General features: G+C 51.0%; 1 protein-coding gene across 1 annotated transcript in view; it reads left to right on the top strand.

Moving 5' to 3' along the window:
• The window catches only part of NUF2 (NUF2, NDC80 kinetochore complex component), a 15,556-nt gene extending 1,973 nt beyond the window's left edge, over nt 1-13,583 (top strand). Inside the window, exons 3-13 of the mRNA XM_006774991.2 lie at nt 192-268; nt 740-801; nt 3,676-3,773; nt 4,810-4,883; nt 6,051-6,147; nt 6,598-6,660; nt 7,304-7,441; nt 9,691-9,831; nt 10,669-10,844; nt 12,030-12,165; nt 13,254-13,583. Coding sequence (XP_006775054.1) covers nt 192-268; nt 740-801; nt 3,676-3,773; nt 4,810-4,883; nt 6,051-6,147; nt 6,598-6,660; nt 7,304-7,441; nt 9,691-9,831; nt 10,669-10,844; nt 12,030-12,165; nt 13,254-13,388 — 1,197 coding nt within the window. The 3' untranslated portion in view covers nt 13,389-13,583. The remainder of the gene's footprint in view (nt 1-191; nt 269-739; nt 802-3,675; nt 3,774-4,809; nt 4,884-6,050; nt 6,148-6,597; nt 6,661-7,303; nt 7,442-9,690; nt 9,832-10,668; nt 10,845-12,029; nt 12,166-13,253) is intronic.
• The last annotated feature ends 3,780 nt before the right edge of the window (nt 13,584-17,363 follow it).

Raw genomic sequence — 17,363 nt, 5'->3', positions numbered from 1 at the left:
CGCTCTTGCACACCCTCTGAACCTAGTTGTTAATGTTAACCACAGCTCTAGGATCTATACCATTTGTGGTTGTTTTTCTTTAGTGAGAAGTTAATATAATGTGATCTCATTCTGTGGTTGAGGTTCTTGAAGACTTTTCTCGTTTCGTCAGGTTAATGTGTAACTTAGATTTTTCTGGTTTTCCCCTTCAGATGCCGGTGAACTCGGACGTCATGTACCCGCATTTGATGGAAGGCTTCTTACCCGTCAGCAACCTGTTTATTCACCTGTGAGGAGAGCTGTTTTATTTGCTTAGTCCAACCCTATCCACGTTACATGAAGCTTTCTTAATGACACGATTTTCTTTGGGGAGGAATGTCTGCCCTCTTGCTCTCCACTCTGTCCCATATATATTCTAAATTGTAGACTTCCAGCGAGCATGACTCACTGCCTCCACCTGTGCACTTTGAATCGCAGTTTTAAGGGGTGTGAACATAAAATTGTTGGAGGCCGTTGTGTTCTTGAGAGTCCTAGTACCTCCAGGAGTGGGCGTTGTTTATGTGGCTCTACCACTGTGCCTGGCACGGGCACTCACGTGATGTACAGAAAAGGCGATTTCAGTGTCACAGTGGGTGTCTGCCGTGGTCCTTTGACGTTCAGAATATATCTAGAAATCTCGTTGAAAAGAAGCTGTTTCTGTCCTGGGCTTGTGCGTGATCGACAGCACACTGTTCAGTGTTTTCTCCACTGCGTCTTCCAGGAACTCTTTTCTGCCCATCTGCCGCGTGAACGACTTCGAGACGGCCGACATCCTGTACCCAAGTGAGTGAGAGTCTCTCAACACTTTTCCACGAAAAACGTACAACCCAAAGGAGGGAGGATCCCATTCAGAAGGATGATTCTCTTATATCCTGATATTGGAGTGCTGTCCTTGCAGAGCCACAGAAAAGCTCTTTTTCTGAGTAGATGTTCTTAATTCCTTACATGTGAGAATGTTCCGTATATTGAGAGTATAAATACAAGTAATGGGCAAGCTATGATGTGACACAGTGGGCTCAGTTTTATCGGATGTAAATGTATAAGTACTGTTTACTAGGGAGAAAATGTCTTTCAGTAAAACACGAATAGTCACGCTATTGTACCAGAAGGTGCGCTTGTCCTGACTTCCTGTGCCCTCACCTCTGCCTTCGATGCTCACACACCCAGGGGCTCCTGGAGCAAGAGGTCTGGTGTGCTGCTCACAACTTGTTTTGTCCTCTTTGACTCTCTGGTTTTTGTTTTGTTGATTGACATGTAATTGACACTACATAAAAGTTCGCCAATTATAAGTGCATAATTGAAATCTATGGGAAGGTTTCAGATTAAGAATTTAGTCTTTTTTTAAAAAATATATTTTATTGATTTTTTACAGAGAGGAAGGGAGAGGGATAGAGAGTTAGAAACATCAATGAGAGAGAAACATCCATCAGCTGCCTCCTGCACACCCCCTACTGGGGATGTGCCCGCAACCAAGGTACATGCCCTTGACCGGAATCGAACCTGGGACTCTTCAGTCCATAGGCCGACGCTCTGGCCACTGAGCCAAACTGGTCAGGGCAAGAATTTAGTCTCTTTAATAAATAAAGGGCTCCTCTGCTGGTCTCCATTCTCCAGGGACTCCTCCTTCCACTTAGGTTGGCAAGGTAGGAACATAGCATTGCTCCTGTCTTCCCGCATCATTTCACCTGTCTCTGTAGTCTTGGGACTCAAGCAGTTTCTCTCTCCACTCTTACTTCTCCCTGGCCCCTCTGACTAGAGGAGTTCCCATTTTGTTGGTCTTTTCAAAGAAAAAGCTTTTCATTTCATTGATTTTTCTGTTTTCCGTTTTATTGGCTTTTGTGCTTAGCATTATTCCTTTTCATGCTTGCTCTGGGTTTGCTCTTTCCCCCCGCCCCCTGGTGTTTATTTATTTAAGGTAGAAACTGAGGCTGTTGTTTGAGACATTTCTTCTTTTCTAATAAAGGTGCTTAGTGCCATAAATTTCCCCTTAGCCCCGCTTCAGCTGCACCCACAGATGGATGAGAGGGGTTTTCTTTCGTGTGTGTGTGTGCGCGCACACAGGTGCATGTGTGCATTTTGGATTTTAAGTTTAAACTCGTCTTCAGCTTCCGGGTCAAGGCCACGTCCCTCCTGAGGTTCATTCTGCTTCTGGAAGTTCTTCCATGGTTATCATTGTCTAAAGCCACTTTTTATCTAACTCTTAATTTTGGTGGTTCTAGAGACACATACAGAGTTTACTCCCACTAAAGCGCATTTGGCAGTGGCCACAGTTAGACTTCTCAGAGGAGTTGATTGTCTCAGAAATTCCAAGGAAGAGGTGCCAGTAAGCTCATGTCAGAAGTCACATGCGAACTCATTTTTTTGGTTGATTTTTCTTTGTTAAATGGCATTTAAATATATAAAATATATATCAAAAATATAAATCTTTGTTTTACTATGGTTGCAAATATCAAAAAATTTCTGTATGTGACACGGTACCAGAGTTAAGTTAGAGTTTTTCAAAATGCTGACATGCCGAGCTCAAAAGGTTCTCCATCACTGCCTAATCCATCCTTTCGCTGGGATGTGTGCAGCCTTGCAGAGGTCCCACATCTTGCAGGGCTCCCACCTCCAGGGCCCTGTGGCCGGTGGGGCCAGGGCATCGTCAGCTGTTCTGTGTGAAGGTCAGTGATCCCGATCCCTCGCTCCTCAGCCTGGACGAACCCGCTGCTTCTGCCACCAGCTGCTTCTCCTGCCACAGGTCTCGGCAGTTTATCAGTGCGCCTCTCGGGGATTTGTCTGTGTCCCCTCCCGCCCCCTCCCTCAGATTTGCTTACGTCCTTGGATACACTTGTAGTTCTATCAAGTGTGGAGAGTGTTGGGCTATTTTATGAAGGTCCCTCTGCCACTCCTCTTTGTGGGGCTCCCCTTACTCATTCGTTGTGCTGTTTGGGGGTGTCCCTCAGCACACGGTGCTCTGTTCACGCTCGACTCTGGCTTTTCCTGCTGCCTTCCTTTCACTGGTCCTTGCCTCTGTAGGTCTGCTGTTAATCCTGCTGAGTGGATTTTTCATTTCACATATTCTAGTTGTAAATTGTAAAAGTTTGATTCAGGTCTTTTTAAAACGATTTTTTCTTTTCCTCCTTATACTGCTGGCGCTTCTCTCTCCCTTGAACAGATGGAGTAGAAGGCGGGCAGTGGAGTTTAGTTTGGAGAGGCCAGTTTCAATTCTGGTTGCCTCGGTCTCTCCAAACTCTAACTCCTCCTTCATGGCTCAGCAGAAGCTGTGGGTCTGTGCTCCTCCTCCCTGGGCGCAGCCCGGACACTGTGGGTGGCGGTGGGCTGCCACGTGGACAGGGCTCCCCGCCGCGGTGTCCCTCGGGGCTGCTGTCCTCGGCTGCTGCAGCCCGTTGTGTCTGGCTTTGTGATGGGTTAAGTGGGAGAGGAAAGCTGGTTCTGCCCTTTTCTTGTAGGAAACATGGTTCGCCTGAACATTTTTTTGAGTTGTTAACACAGAGATCATCTGATCTTTAAGTTAGGGCAGACAGTGCGCCTTGGCCCGTTCCAGCACACCAGCGCTGTTCTGTGTCCTGTGAGCAGAGTGCACGTGGGAGAGGGTAGTTTCCACTTTTATATTGTTTCCAAGATTTATTTAAGGAGTCTTGCTTTCTCTCTTAGAAGCTAAACGGACCAGTCGGTTTTTGAGTGGGATCATCAACTTCATCCACTTCAGGGAAGCATGCCGGGACACGTACATGGAGTTTCTCTGGCAATATGTAAGACTGAAAAGGATTCTGGGGTCGCAGACCAGACCAGTAGCATCGTTATAAACTAGTGATCTGTTGTGAATCGGCTGTCGCGCATGGCTGAGTGCTGTAGCACCGAGCGCGCTGTGTGTATGTGAGGGGCAGGCCTAGTTACGGGGAGCACCTCCGGGAGGCTGCCTTGGCTGTTTGGGGACGGACGTTAGGGAGAGGCTGGGCTTGTTTACTCCTGTGGCTGAGGCTGCTCTTCCTGTTTTAGGAGATGGCAGGGAGGAGAGTCGTGATGAGTCCCGGGTCCCTGTTGAGGTCAGCGGTGCCCTTAAATCACCGAGGCTTGGAATTGGTGCTTGCTCCTCAGTGACGGCCTGACTGATGCTGCTTGTTTATCATGCTGGCCCCGCACCGCATGGTCGCCTTCCGTCCAATAAATCCCTGTCCCAGATGCGCACATCCTACAGTTCCGAGGGTTTGGAGGGCTGTTCCCCTCTGTCCGCAGCTGTGGGCACAGCCCCGAGTCAGGCACTCAGACTCAGCTCCCCCACACTGAGCACAGACCATACCACGCTCGTACCTCCTGACCATGACACGCTCCCCAAGCTGACGTGTGTGTGCCAAACACGCGCATACACCGTGGCTTGGCTCATTTCTTCTCACCTCTGAGGCACAGCTCAGACATCTGTCATTTCTACAAAGACCCCTGTGACGCTCCCCTGGCCACCACCCAAGTGGCTGCTGCCCCTGTGGTTAGCACTAGAGCAAGCTGGGTTGTGGCTTATACTCAGCACTGACTCTTCAGGGCGACCGAGCTACTGGTGTTCAGGCACTGTTGTCCCAGGTGCTGTTCCCGGCGCTGCACCAACACTTCTGTGTGGGGAAGCACAGAAATCCCTGATGCGCTGTCCCAGCGCCTGGTGCCGTCTCACGTGCTTGTTTCTGACGGTGAAAGGGGTAGCGAGCGAGTGTTTGCGCCTGCCCTGGCAGGTGATGTGTGAGCATGCTGCTGATTATGTTGGAAGCTAATGTGAAGTTACTAAACTTGCTTTAATAGAAATCTTCTGTGGACAAAATGCAGCAGCTAAATGTGGCTCACCAGGAGGCGTTAATGAAGTTGGAGAAACTGGAGTAAGTAGCAGATTTACAAATAAAATAAACGCCACTTCAAGCAGGCACAGTAGATTGTGAGCGTTTGACAGCCTTACAGTGGATCTCAAGTCTCTTATCTTTCTTACCTAATACACTGTTTTAAGTTGACCTTTTCTTTTTTCTCACTCTCAGGGTGTAATGCATCTTTTGTTTCTTTCCTGCTGTTAGTGCATTAGCTGGGCACGTGCCAATGATACCTCACTCTCTGGAGCTGCCCCGGAAGTGTTTAGCTTGCACAGGAGAGCAGCGGCGCAGTGGCTCCCTGCGGCCCGTTAGTGGTCAGCGTTCTACTTGAGCAGAGGGGTGTTTTGTTGACTCCGGCCAGACAGGAGGAGAATCGTCACGAGTTAGGGCTCCTTGGTCTTGTGTGTTCTGGTTTGGAGCTGACGGACTTTTACCCCTTCTCACATGCCGGGGTCTGAGTGTAGCTACACAGGCCTTCCTGTGAATTGCCTTCAGGAACAGCCGTAGCTAAAAAACAGCACAGGAGGCAGATGTTCAAGTTCACGTGGTGGGTTTAGCGCAGCAGATCAAGCGACAGGGTCAGACTGGGGGAGTGTTAGCAGCACATGCAGCAAAGCACGTCTGTGTCCATCACAGCCGTGCGGGGCTCTAACATGCATAGAACCCGCCCTCGGGGAATGGCAGTAGAAGGTGGACCCCAGGGGCATAAGGGGACTGACGGGATGCACGCAGGTGGCTGGAAATGAGAGCTTGTCAGACTCGCTGGCAGTAGGGGACAGAATTAAAGGAACGATTCTAGACCATGTTTCAGAGCCTCACCCTGAGAGCCTTCCTGTGGAGGAGACTGGGCATGTGAGGGTCAGTTAGGGAGGCCTGGGAGGGCCAGAGAAGGCGCTGCCGGTCCCATGGAACAGCCGTGCAGACAGGGCAGGGGGCCCTGAGTCCGTATTCTCAGTCAGGGTCAGAGGGTGGGGTGCGCAGACGATACCCACGGAGATGGTCCCCAAGAAGGACCTGAGGGGGGAAGCGGAGGGAGCCTGTCCTGGAGGCAGCTGGTCCATCTCAGTCAGACCTGAAGGCAGAGGGTGTTCCCAGGGAAGTTCCGCGAGGCCGAGCCTTCAGTCTGGCCCGCACAGTCCAGACTGGGCACCATGTGGGGTTAACTGGCGCCGCTCTGCTCAGTTCTGTTCCAGCAGAGGAGCAGGCCGAGTTCCAGCAGCTTTCCGACGAGATCCAGGAGCTGCAGCAGTGGCTGGACCAGGACTTCCGGCAGAAAACGGTGTGTGTCCTGGCAGACCTCGACTCTGAGAAGAGCGGCTCTGCAGATGGGGGCGGGAGTGCGTGAGCAGCACTAGACAGACAGAAGCACGGAGGGCTTGCTGCGGTGCCCAGGCTGCCAGTGCAGTTAGGGGACGGCAGCATCGGACCTAGGAAGCCCTAAGGACTCTCCTCTCCGTGAGAGCGGGCCACTTGGGCACCACAGCACTGTTTTCCTTCTGTCTGGGCTGCCGATGCGGCCGTCACGCGGAGCAGCTATTGCATTGAGTGCTCAGTAAGGGAGCTGTGGGTACTTGTGGCGGGGGCTGGGGTGGCCCGGATAGTGTGGACCGAGGGCGTGAGGGTCCTGGCCTAACGTCCCAGCTCCTTTCTGACCTTGGCTTTATCAGAGCTCCGAGAGGCTCTCTAACCCTGCTCTGAGTCCTTACGGAAGTGTTTGCTTTTTCCTTAGGTGCTGCTGCAAGAGAGAAATGCCCAAAAGAAGTCCGATGTTTTAGAGAGAACCAAGCATTTGGTGAGCACCTTCCCTTCAGCAGCATTGAGGTTGGGGAGCTTGTGTGGAGGAGTGTTTAACTGGGTGTAATATAGTCAAATGTCTCCTGTGTCTTTTCCCTTAAAATGAATCGAATAGTACTTTTTTCATAGCACCTTCTCAGCGCTGTTACTTTGCTTGGGTCCTGGGAGATCAAAGTAACTAACTGGTCACACGCCCACGTTGTTCCGGCAGTTGAGAAACAGCTGAACTGCACAAGGACTACAAGGACCATGTGGGTGTGAGCCTGTGTCCTGCTGATGGAGGGACTGGAGCGGGTGGGGCAGGGTTTCCAGGACTCGTGGACACAGGCCGTGCAGGGGGAGATGGTGACCCTCAGGAGGACCACACTGTCATGGCCCATCACAGGACCTGTGTGACCAGCTTGCAGGGGGCCACTGGACACTGGAGGGCCAGGACACAGCAGGAGTCTGAGGGACTGAGGGACGAGCTTGACCTGGGGCCTGGACACGAATGTGAGCCTCAGGCAGGAAACACTGTGGCCATCACTTAATTTCACCCCCACTGCCACGAACATGGACCTGACTTCCTTGTTCTTTCCCATTGTGATGGGAAATCTCCAACCTAATGTCATACCTAATATATAAAAAGGTTTTCTCCACAGAATGAACTAAAGTTATCAGTGGTTTCTTTGAAAGAAGCACAAGAGAGTTTGAAAACAAAAATTGTGGATTCCCCAGAGAAGGTAAAGAATTATAAAGAAAAAATGAAAGATACAGTCCAGAAGCTTAAAAATTCTAGGGTAAGTTTCCTTTTTATTTTATTTTTACTTTTTTAAATGTTATTTTACATGTTTTTTATTGATTTCAGAGAGGAAAGGGATGCAGGGGGAGAGAGAGAAACATCAGTGATGAGAGAATCACTGATCTGCTGCCACCTGCACACCCCCACTGGGGATCCAGCCTGAAAGCTGGGCCTGTGCCCTGACCGGGAATCCAACCATGACCTCCAGGTTCATAGGTCGATGCTCATCCACTGAGCCACACCAGCCAGGCTCCTTTCTATTTTAATGAGTTTCTGTCTTTTTGGCAACTGTTGTCTAATCATTTGTTAATTATCTGATTTCCTGGTTACCTGTCCATCTCTCCCTCTTAAGTGTTTTGCCCAAATCTCTAATTTGTGGCTCTTCTCAAAGTGGGTTTCAGGTAAAGACATAGAATTTGAAGGCTTTTGTGCACTTAGGCAACATGTTTTTTATTTAGGCTTTGCCTTGGGTGACCCTCATGAGACTTAGGTACTTTATTTTAAGGGAGAAAAGTATTAAGCAGTTTTATAACCAACTAGAGGCCCAATGCACGAAATTCGTGGAAGAGTAGGCCTTCCTTCCCCCGGCTGCTGGCACTGTCCCTCCGGCCCTTGGCACCCGGGCTTCCCTCCGGCTGCTGGCAGGCACCTGGGACCTGGGCTTCCCTCGCAGCCCGGCTTCGTCTGGAAGAATGTCCGGAAGGGCATCTGGTCTAATTAGCATATTATGCTTTTATTATTATAGACTATATAATAACAGGTTTCAATATGTACTATGAAGAAGCGTAGGGTCTGCATGTTGGGGCAGAAGGTATATGGGAGATCTCTGTGCCTTCCATTCAATTTTGCTGTGAATGTAAAATTCCAGGAAATAAAATCTGTTTTTGAAAAATCACCACAAAGAGAAACAAACAGAAAATGTATGGGTGCTTTGAAGTAGTCTGATGAGGGAGCCTGCTTTACCCTGTGGAAATTGGGGTTGCGGGCAGGAGGGGAATTGAGGTTGACATCTAAAGGACGAACAGGTGATCCTAGTACATTTGCATTGGGCAGAGGGAACAGCATATGCAAAGTTTCCGAGGTCGTAGGTGTGTTCTGGGAACAAAGCATGATGTCTAGAAGGAGAGTGGCCTGAGGTGATGGAAAACTAGGCAGAGATGGAGGCTCAGGGTGCTGGGTTTGACCTGAGAGCCAGGGCGCAGCAGTGACTGCTTCAGAGGGGAGTGCTGGACGTGGTAGGATTTGTGTTTAAAGCCCCTGGGTTCCTGTGGGAAGAGGTGGGTAGGGTGGGACTCAGTAGAAGTGGGTGGACGATTGAGCATCTTTTATGAGGCAAGTTTTATTAACTATGGAGAGACACTCCGGTTCATCTCTGAGGTTGTTATGCAGGTAATTCCCGAGTATTAAGAATTCCTACACAGGAATAGACAAAGGTCACAGAGCAGGAACGAGAGCCCCGAGAGATCTGCATGTTCTGAGAGAAGAGGGGAGGATTTAGCCAGGAGTTCTCATCCAATGGCTGCTCGTGCAGAAGCAGAGGGGGTCGGGTCTACACCTACAGCACTTGCAAAAGTACATTTTAGCGGGATTAAAATTTAAAAATTCAGCAATTTTAGAAATTTCAAGAGAACACATATAATCTTGGTCTGGGATGGATTTTTAAAATTAAGATAGGAAACCCAAAAGCTATAGAGAACAGTGCAGGAATGGGACATGTCTGTAGAGCACGTGACAGGTGATGGGTTATGTCCACGACATGCAAGGTGCTGTTAGTACGAGAAAGACCACGGAAAACGAGCAGTTTGCTGATGACGACCACTGGTTGATAAGGGGCTGGGGTAGGAGAGAAGCCCTTGTTAGGGTGGTGTGGTCACCAGTGCTCATTTCTGGTTTTAGAAGAGGAAATAGTCTTTTTTAAAAATGAGCTGGAGTAGTCATCTTTACACAAAGGATTAAGATTGTAATCGGGGAGGCAGCTGCCCGGGAGGAATCGGTGGTGGGAGTGTTGGCAGAAATGGAGTCCTTTCAAGTCATCAGAGAAACCTTGGGAGGCGCTTCAGAGAGGGGGTTGGTGAATGAAGGCAGCTTTCCTCTGCCCACACCCCTGGGCTCAGAGGGCATGACCGCGCTGTCCGGCCGTCTGAGTGCGCTCTGCTGCTCCGCGGCAGCATCACTGCCCAGCGAGCACTGACGTCACTGCCGTGTCCCGACGAGGCTCTCACCCGGCTTCTGCGTTTTGTCCCCAAGCAAGAAGTGATGGAGAAGTACGAGGTGTACCGCGACTCGGTGGACGGCCTGCCCTCCTGTCAGCTGGAGGTGCAGCTGTATCAGAAGAAAATACAGGACCTGGCGGAGAACAGGGAGAAGCTGGCCGGCGTCTTAAAGGAGGTCTGTTCTGTCCTCCCTGGAGTTGCGGGCGTTAGTGCCTGGGATTTACTTTCCTCTCCGGTACCGTGTCCTAAAGCAGCAGGTCCCTGCAGCGCCGTGCGGGCCGTGTGCTGGGGCAGAGCGCTCCTTGGTCTCTTCAGCCCAGCTCTCCCCAGGGGCGGGGATGGTGGCGTCACTGACATCGCTTGTTGCTCTGGGTTTCAGAGAAAAGTAGCGGAAGTTTTAAACTCGAGTTCACAGTTGTTGGAAGTGCTCCTCCAGGTGACCTAGTGCCCCCTGAGATCTAGAGACGAAAGTTAGTGACAGTGTCGGCCCTGCAGGTGGAGAGCCAGCGCCAGCATTAAGTTTCTCCGTCTAGAAACCTGAAAACTCTTCCCACTTCGCACCCTGCCTGTCCCCAGGCCACGCCCCTTGCATTTGTGAGGGCTTTCTTACGTGAGGAAGTAGAGGTTAGGGTGTGAGATAGCCCGAGCTATTGGTTCCCCACCGTGTTCTCGCCTGTCTGCCCTCGGCAGCCCGCAGAATAGGGGGAGGTCCCTGCTTCTCTCAGCTCTGGGCCACCCTCCTCCCTGCCCCTCCTTCGCCACTAGCTGGTCTTGTACGCACCTCTGTTCCAGTTCTGCCGAGAAAGCAGCAAGAGAAGCCCTGTGGGTGTCACGCGCTCTCTGTCCCTGCCTACTGGTGTCTCCTCCATCTGCATGCTTCTGTGGGTGCAGGGCTGAAACGGTTCCATGTCCTTTCAGAGCATGTCTGATTGCAGTTCTTCTAGAAAGAGTCGTTCATTCGGTCTGTAAACCCTACTTGGTTGCATTGACCTAAGTCCTTCTCGTGACACAGAACCTGAACCTGGAGGACCAGATTGAGAGCGGGGAGTCCGAACTGAAGAAACTGAAGGCGGAAGAGAATTCCTTGCGCAGGCTGATGAACGTGAAGAAGGAAAAACTCGCCACAGCCCAGTTCAAAATCAACAAGAAGCACGAGGACGTCAAGCAGTACAAGCGCACGGTCATCGAGTGCGGAGCGGCGCAGGGCAGGGCGGGCACTGGGGTGACTAAGCTCTGCCTGAGGTTCCAAACCCGTACATTTCAGAAAGGTGCACAGGGAGGGGCGGAGCAGATGAGCCAGCTGCGGGTCTTAGGGGGCCGTGTCCGGATTTGGAGATGTTGCTGTACTGGATTTCTTTCCAGGGTCACAATTCTGTGATGTGCTAACTCTTCATGCTCTATTGGCCAGGTGGTCCACCTCCTAGTGTACCTCCCAGTCCACCTCCTAGTGCACCTCCCAGTCCACCTCCTAGTGCACCTCCTAGTGCACCTCCCAGTCCCCCTCCTAGTGCACCTCCCAGTCCACCTCCCAGTGCACCTCCCAGTCCACCTCCTAGTGTGCCTCCCAGTCCACCTCCTAGTGCGCCTCCCAGTCCACCACCTAGTCCACCTCCTAGTGCACCTCCCAGTCCACCTCCTAGTGCACCTCCCAGTCCACCTCCCAGTGCACCTCCCAGTCCACCTCCTAGTGTGCCTCCCAGTCCACCTCCTAGTGCGCCTCCCAGTCCACCACCTAGTCCACCTCCTAGTGCACCTCCCAGTCCACCTCCTAGTGCACCTCCCAGTCCACCTCCCAGTGCACCTCCCAGTCCACCTCCTAGTGCACCTCCCAGTGCACCGGGCTGTCACAGCCTGGCAGCACCGCCTATTTTGTGCTCAGAGAAGAGCTGTAGTGTTAACGTTCGTGGTAGCTGTCAGCTAGTGAGCTGGGGGTCCCTTGGTGCAGTCTCCTTCCCGTCCGAGCTAAGGTGCTAAGAATAGTTGAGATGGGTGTCAGGGATGTCAGGTGTCATGTTAGGGATCGGGGGACGATTTCCTTTGCTTTCTTCCTCCTGTGGATGAAACAAAGGGCAGAGCCTGGGCGTTAGATTTGTGGCCAAGCTGCCTCACAGTAGAATTGCCCTGAACTCACATTCCCACCAGTGGCATGCGAGGCACACCCTGGGTGGGGACTGTGACCTCAGACCCATGTGGCTTATGGGCGCCCGGCACGTGTGTAGCCCCACACTGGGGTCGTCATCCGTTCGCTTTTATTCCTGAGACAAGGCTGAGGTGTGTCAGAGACACATGGTCACTTTGGAATTGGACTCAGTTAAATGTTTGCCCTTTAGATGCTGAAGAGGAATTATAATCGGCTGTCTCCATTTTCTTTAGAGATTGCAATAAAGTTCAAGAAAAAAGAGGTGCTGTGTATGAGCGAATAACCACCATTAACCAAGAAATCCAAAAAGTTAAATTTGCCATCCAGCAACTAAAAGATACCACGGAGAGGGAGAAACTGAAGTCCCAGGTGAGTGTTGATGAGAAATTAACTTCAGGTCATTTCACCAGCTGAAGATGTCAGTTATGCCAACCTCATTTTGAAGATTTCGTCAGTTTTCTAGAGTAGAGGTTGACCCCCCTCCCATAACCTTTCAGAATCCTACTTATTCTCATACCAAGGTGGGAGGGGCAAGTTCCTCAGCCAGGGACTGGACCCCCTTGGGTGCAGGAAATGGGAAGAACACACGGGCAACAGCAGGTGGGACATGCTTTATTGTGAACAAGCAGCCAACAACTGGCTGATCAGGGGCACCTGATACACACGCTCACACAAAAGCGGCCTCGTGCCAATTAGTGACTCTCGTGCTACACTAACATAAAGAGGTTACACGAGGGTGCGCTTGCGCAGTACAGACAGTGCTACTGCTGAGGCATTGCCCTCGCGCATGCATAGGGCAAAGGGGCCTTTAACCTAGTAATGTGCTGTGTCCTTGCCTACACGCATGCGAATGGCGAGTGGGCCTTGAACCTCCGGCATACTCTGGTCAGGGCCCCAGCACAAGGTTTGAGAATTTTAAAAATAAATAATAAAAGATCAAAATTGCATTGGCTAAGTATGAGATGGAAGAAACCGTCTTCAGGCTGAAAACTTTTGCTTTCATGTTTCTTCATGTTCAGCACATGCATGTGGGTTTGGGTGAAAACTCATTCTTGCTGGTGGAGCAGCCTGGCCAGAGGAGGCTGGGGCATTTCCCACCCCGTGGGCTCGTAGTGAGTCTGTGCAGGCCTTCAGTGACGGCGGGTCCTGCGCAGAGGCTCTCGCTGCCACCGCCGTATAGGTGTGTGCCTGGTGTTTGCCATGGAGAGCGGCAAAGTGGAAGTTTCCTCGACGGTTAAGTCCTCATGTCTCAGAACCCAGGCCGTGGTGACAGGACAGGCTTGTTCTGAGCAGACGTGGTTGACGTGTCTGTCTGGCTTGTAGAGGGTTTTTTAGTGAGAATAGACGCGCGTGTGTGTGCACGTGGTATTAATAAATAGGAATCAGACCATGATTCTTGTAACTCATTTTCAGTTTAGATGGCTGCATAGACTCATTCCATCTCACTTTCCACTTAGGAAATATTTCTGACCTTGAAAGGGGCTCTGGAGAAATACCATGACGGCATTGGGAAGGCGGCCGAGGAGGGCTGTGCTGAGCTGGAGGGGAAGGCAGCTGAGCTGAGGAAGAGGATGGCCACGCTGCCCACCTGATGTACATGTGGCAGGTGGTTTGTAAATAGCTTGTGTGGTTTAATGTTTGTAACGAAGTTGAATTTAATGGAAGTATCAGAAGTACTAAATAATGTTAGCTCAGTCATTTTGTGTACACTCATAGGTTATTATTTGTAGGATAGTGCATTTAATGTGGACATTTCCTAACTCATAATAAAGCTATACAGCTCTTCATGACTCGGCCCCAGCTCTTCCTGTCAGCCATGCTCAGAGGTCAGTTGCATTTCTGTATACCAATAAGGAACCATCAGAAGGACACATTAATAAAACAGTCCCATTTACAGTTCTGTCAAAAAGCATAAAATAGCCTGGCTGGTGTGGCTCAGTGGTTGAGCATTGACCTATGAACCAGGAGGTCACAGTTTGATTCTTGGTCGGGGCACATGCCTGGGTTCTGAACTTGATCCCCAGTGGAGGGCGTGCAGGAGGCAGCTGATCAGTGGTTCTCTCTTATCATTGACTAGTTCCTTGGTGCACGGATTCGTGCACATTGAAAGGAAATTAATTAGAAGGTGGTTGGCCCGGCGGGACTGGGTGAGATGTGGCTAGACACGCCCTGGAGCCAACCTCCTGTGGGCCCTTCTCAGCTGGCCACACCTAGGGCGGCAGCGTGGCTCTAAGGGTGTCTGCAGAATTAGCGGGGTCCCTCTGGCAGGTGGGGTCCCTCGGCCTGGCCTGTAGGTCAGGCCAAAACCAGCTCTCCCACATCCCCCAAGGGGTTCCAGGGTGCAAGAGGGCAGTTCTCAGGTGATGCACCCCAGAATCGGGTTCCCTCCTCTCTGGTTTCGGGGTGTGTCACCCCAGAACCACTGCTGCCAGGTCACTGAGGCTTGGCAGCTCCTGTGTTGAGCATCTGCCCCCTGGTGGTCAGTGTGCATCATAGCTACCAGACGGTCAGATGGTTGCTTAGCCTTTTATATACTAGTTTATAGATGTTTCTCCCTCTCTCTCTGTCTCTGAAATCAATAAAATATGTATTTTTTTAAAACATAAAATACATAGGAATAAATTAAATCAAAGGGGTGAAAGACTTATTCTCTGAAACCTATACGACACTGAAGAAAATTTGAACAAGATACAAATAAATGGAAGGCTGTCCCTTGCTCATTGATTAGAACAGTGGTTCTCAACCTTCCTAATGCCGCGACCCTTTAATACAGTCCCTCATGTTGTGGTGACCCCCAGTTTCATTGTTACAAACTGAACATAATTAAAGCATAGTGATTAATCACAAAAACAGTACGTAATTATATATGTGTTTCCCGATGGTCTTAGGCGACTCGTGTGAAAGGGTCGTTTGACCCCCAAAGGGGTCACGACCCACAGGTTGAGAACCGCTGGATTAGAAGGATTATATTGTTAAAATTTCCATACTACCCAAAGCAATGCCATTAAAATACCAGTGGCATTCTCAGAACAACCAATTCTAAAATTGATGTACAACCACAAAAGACCCAAATAGCCCAAGAAATTTTAAGAGCAAAGTGGGAGGTGGCATGCTCCTTGATATCAAACGATATTATAAAGCTACTGTAATCAAAACAGTATGGCTCTGGCATAAAAACAGATCAGTAGAGCCCAAAAATAAGTCCTCGCTTCTGTGGTCAGTCTACACAAAGGTGAGGCTACACAATGGTGTAGGGACAGTCTCTTCAGTAAGTGGTGCTGGAAAAACGGTAGCCACGTGATAAAAGTGAACATGGACCACTTGCTTACACCACGTACAAAAATCAATTCAAAATGCATTAAAAATAACATGGGACTACATCAAGCAAAAGGTTTTGTGTTTTTAGTTGATTTTAGAGAGAAAGGAAGGGAGGAAAAGAAACATCAATCAGTTGTCTCCCATATGCTTCCCAACCGGGGATCAAACTCATAACCCTCTGGTGTATGGATGACACTCAACTAACTGAGCCCCCGAACCAAGGCACTGCCTCAGGTCTCCGCTCTGCCTGGGGCCACGAGCTGGCTCTCATTGGCAGTCCTGGCAAAGCACACCCCGCACCCGCCCCTCCTCTGTGCTACTTGGGCAGCAGCCTTTTTGTCCTGCGACCAAATAACAGCCCCTCACCCAAGTTCATGGTTGTCCACAAAAAACGCTCATCTTTCATGCACTTTCATACCAAACATTAGCATATGGCCTCGCAGTTTCATGCCTTCACTCATCTCTCTCTGCCCCCAAACATACCCACATTTAAACCTCTGTTTGGCTGTTTTGACTGAAGAATAAATGACACAATTTAGAATTTTTTCCCAAAGCCTTCTCAACATGTAAACACTAAAGGTTATTACCACAATGGAAATGGCTGTGCAGGGCAGAGGTACAGCCGAGGCCTGTGTAGAGCAATTGCGTAACTTCAAGTTCAACTGACACATTTCAAGGAGCTAATCCATCGTATGACGAAGCATGGGAAATTGAAATACGCGTCTTGCAGGCTGAAGTTAAAGCATCTGACTTCAGTTTCACGGGATGTTTCCTATTTTTAGAAAGACCAGAAAAGTGTATGAAATTCCAGCTCAGAGTCAGGGCCTCCACCTCCTTCCTGCAGTTACTTCGGCGCTCCCCTGTGACCGGGTGCCGCTGTCTTCCTGCCCGCACTGCCTCCAGGGCATAGGATTTGGAACATCAAAGCTGAAAGTGTTAAAGTGATCAGAGCAACTCAGAAAAAGTGTGAGAGAATTTGGACTCGAAATAGGTTCTAAGTAGCATCTTAAAGTTATTTTAAAAGTTCATAAAAGGATGCCTGTTAAGCCAAAGCTCGAGTCTCACTACATTTCCCCTTCCTGGGTGATGGTATCGTGGTTGTCCCCGAGCACCGGCTTCCCGAGTTCTAGTTCAGATTCCACACAACTCAACACGGAGGGCGGTGACTTCCTGAGACAAGGAGTTGAGACACCCACCCAACGGTGAGCAAGTCACTTAGGAGCCGAGCCTGGGCCCCGCCCAGCCTGCCGTCAGGGTGGCTCCCTTCTCTCCTGATGAGTGATGGTCACTTCCCCGCTGCTCCACTCACTGCCCACAGGCCTCCCTGAAACGCTGCCTCCTCCTTCCCGCTTCGCAAACCTCTGATGCTGTGGCCTCTCGGGTTGGACCCGCAGGACTGAAGGGCTCAGCTCGGAGGGAGGCCGAGGGGCAGGCAGTTCCTGGAGCCAGCGGTGGTGACGTCAGTGACCAACGTGACATCTGTTTTCCTGTGAGAAAGGTATTCCTTCCCTTCGGGACAGACGCCTAGTGCATTGCAAGCAGCGGTGCCTCCCTAGTTTAACAGAAGACATTCCTCCAACCTCAGCCCTCACTGCTGTCTCCCCACAACCGTCCCCCCTGCTCTCGGGACCTGCGCTCGGAAACAAGTGAGAGTTTCTTACACGGGTGCTGCCTCCGTGCGGCTCCCCTAACCGCGCGGGCACGGCTTGGGGCGCAGGCTCCTGCCCCTTGTCTCACTTAATGGGAGCAACGCGGGGGTGACGGCCTTGTCAGCCCCCAGGAGGGCCTGGCGCAGGCCTGCCAGCGCCCCGTGAGGGCACTTCATTGCCGAGCGAAGCGGCGGGGAGCATTCTGCGTGGAGCTCTGTTCCACGGACACTGCTGCGTAGCGTTTCGTGGCCCCGCGCACCACCTCCTGCCCCACGGTCAGGCTGCTCCTCCCTGTTCTGTCTCAGCTGCCGGCGCGCTGAGCTCCTGGAGCCGCTGCCGTGTTTGCTCCCGTGCACGGCAGCATCTCGGGATCCAAGCCAGAGGGGAAGCATGGGGCCTGCACCGTCGTCTGCCCTTGGGCACCGGCCCCAGTGGTGAGGGTCCCAGAGACTCCTGTCATCAGCACCAGGCTGCCTGCCCTTTGCCAGCCTCTGCAAATGCCCGCGTCCCCTGTGGCGTCTTTGCGTCTCCTCCCCGGGGACTAAGCGCCCACTGCAGAGCCTGCCCCCTGAGCTGAAGTTGTTTAATCTACTGCGTCCA

The sequence above is a fragment of the Myotis davidii genome, unplaced genomic scaffold (assembly GCF_000327345.1).
Source record: "Myotis davidii unplaced genomic scaffold, ASM32734v1 scaffold668, whole genome shotgun sequence".
NCBI classification, from domain to species: Eukaryota; Metazoa; Chordata; class Mammalia; order Chiroptera; family Vespertilionidae; genus Myotis; species Myotis davidii.
This window is presented reverse-complemented; position numbering and strand designations above follow the sequence as displayed.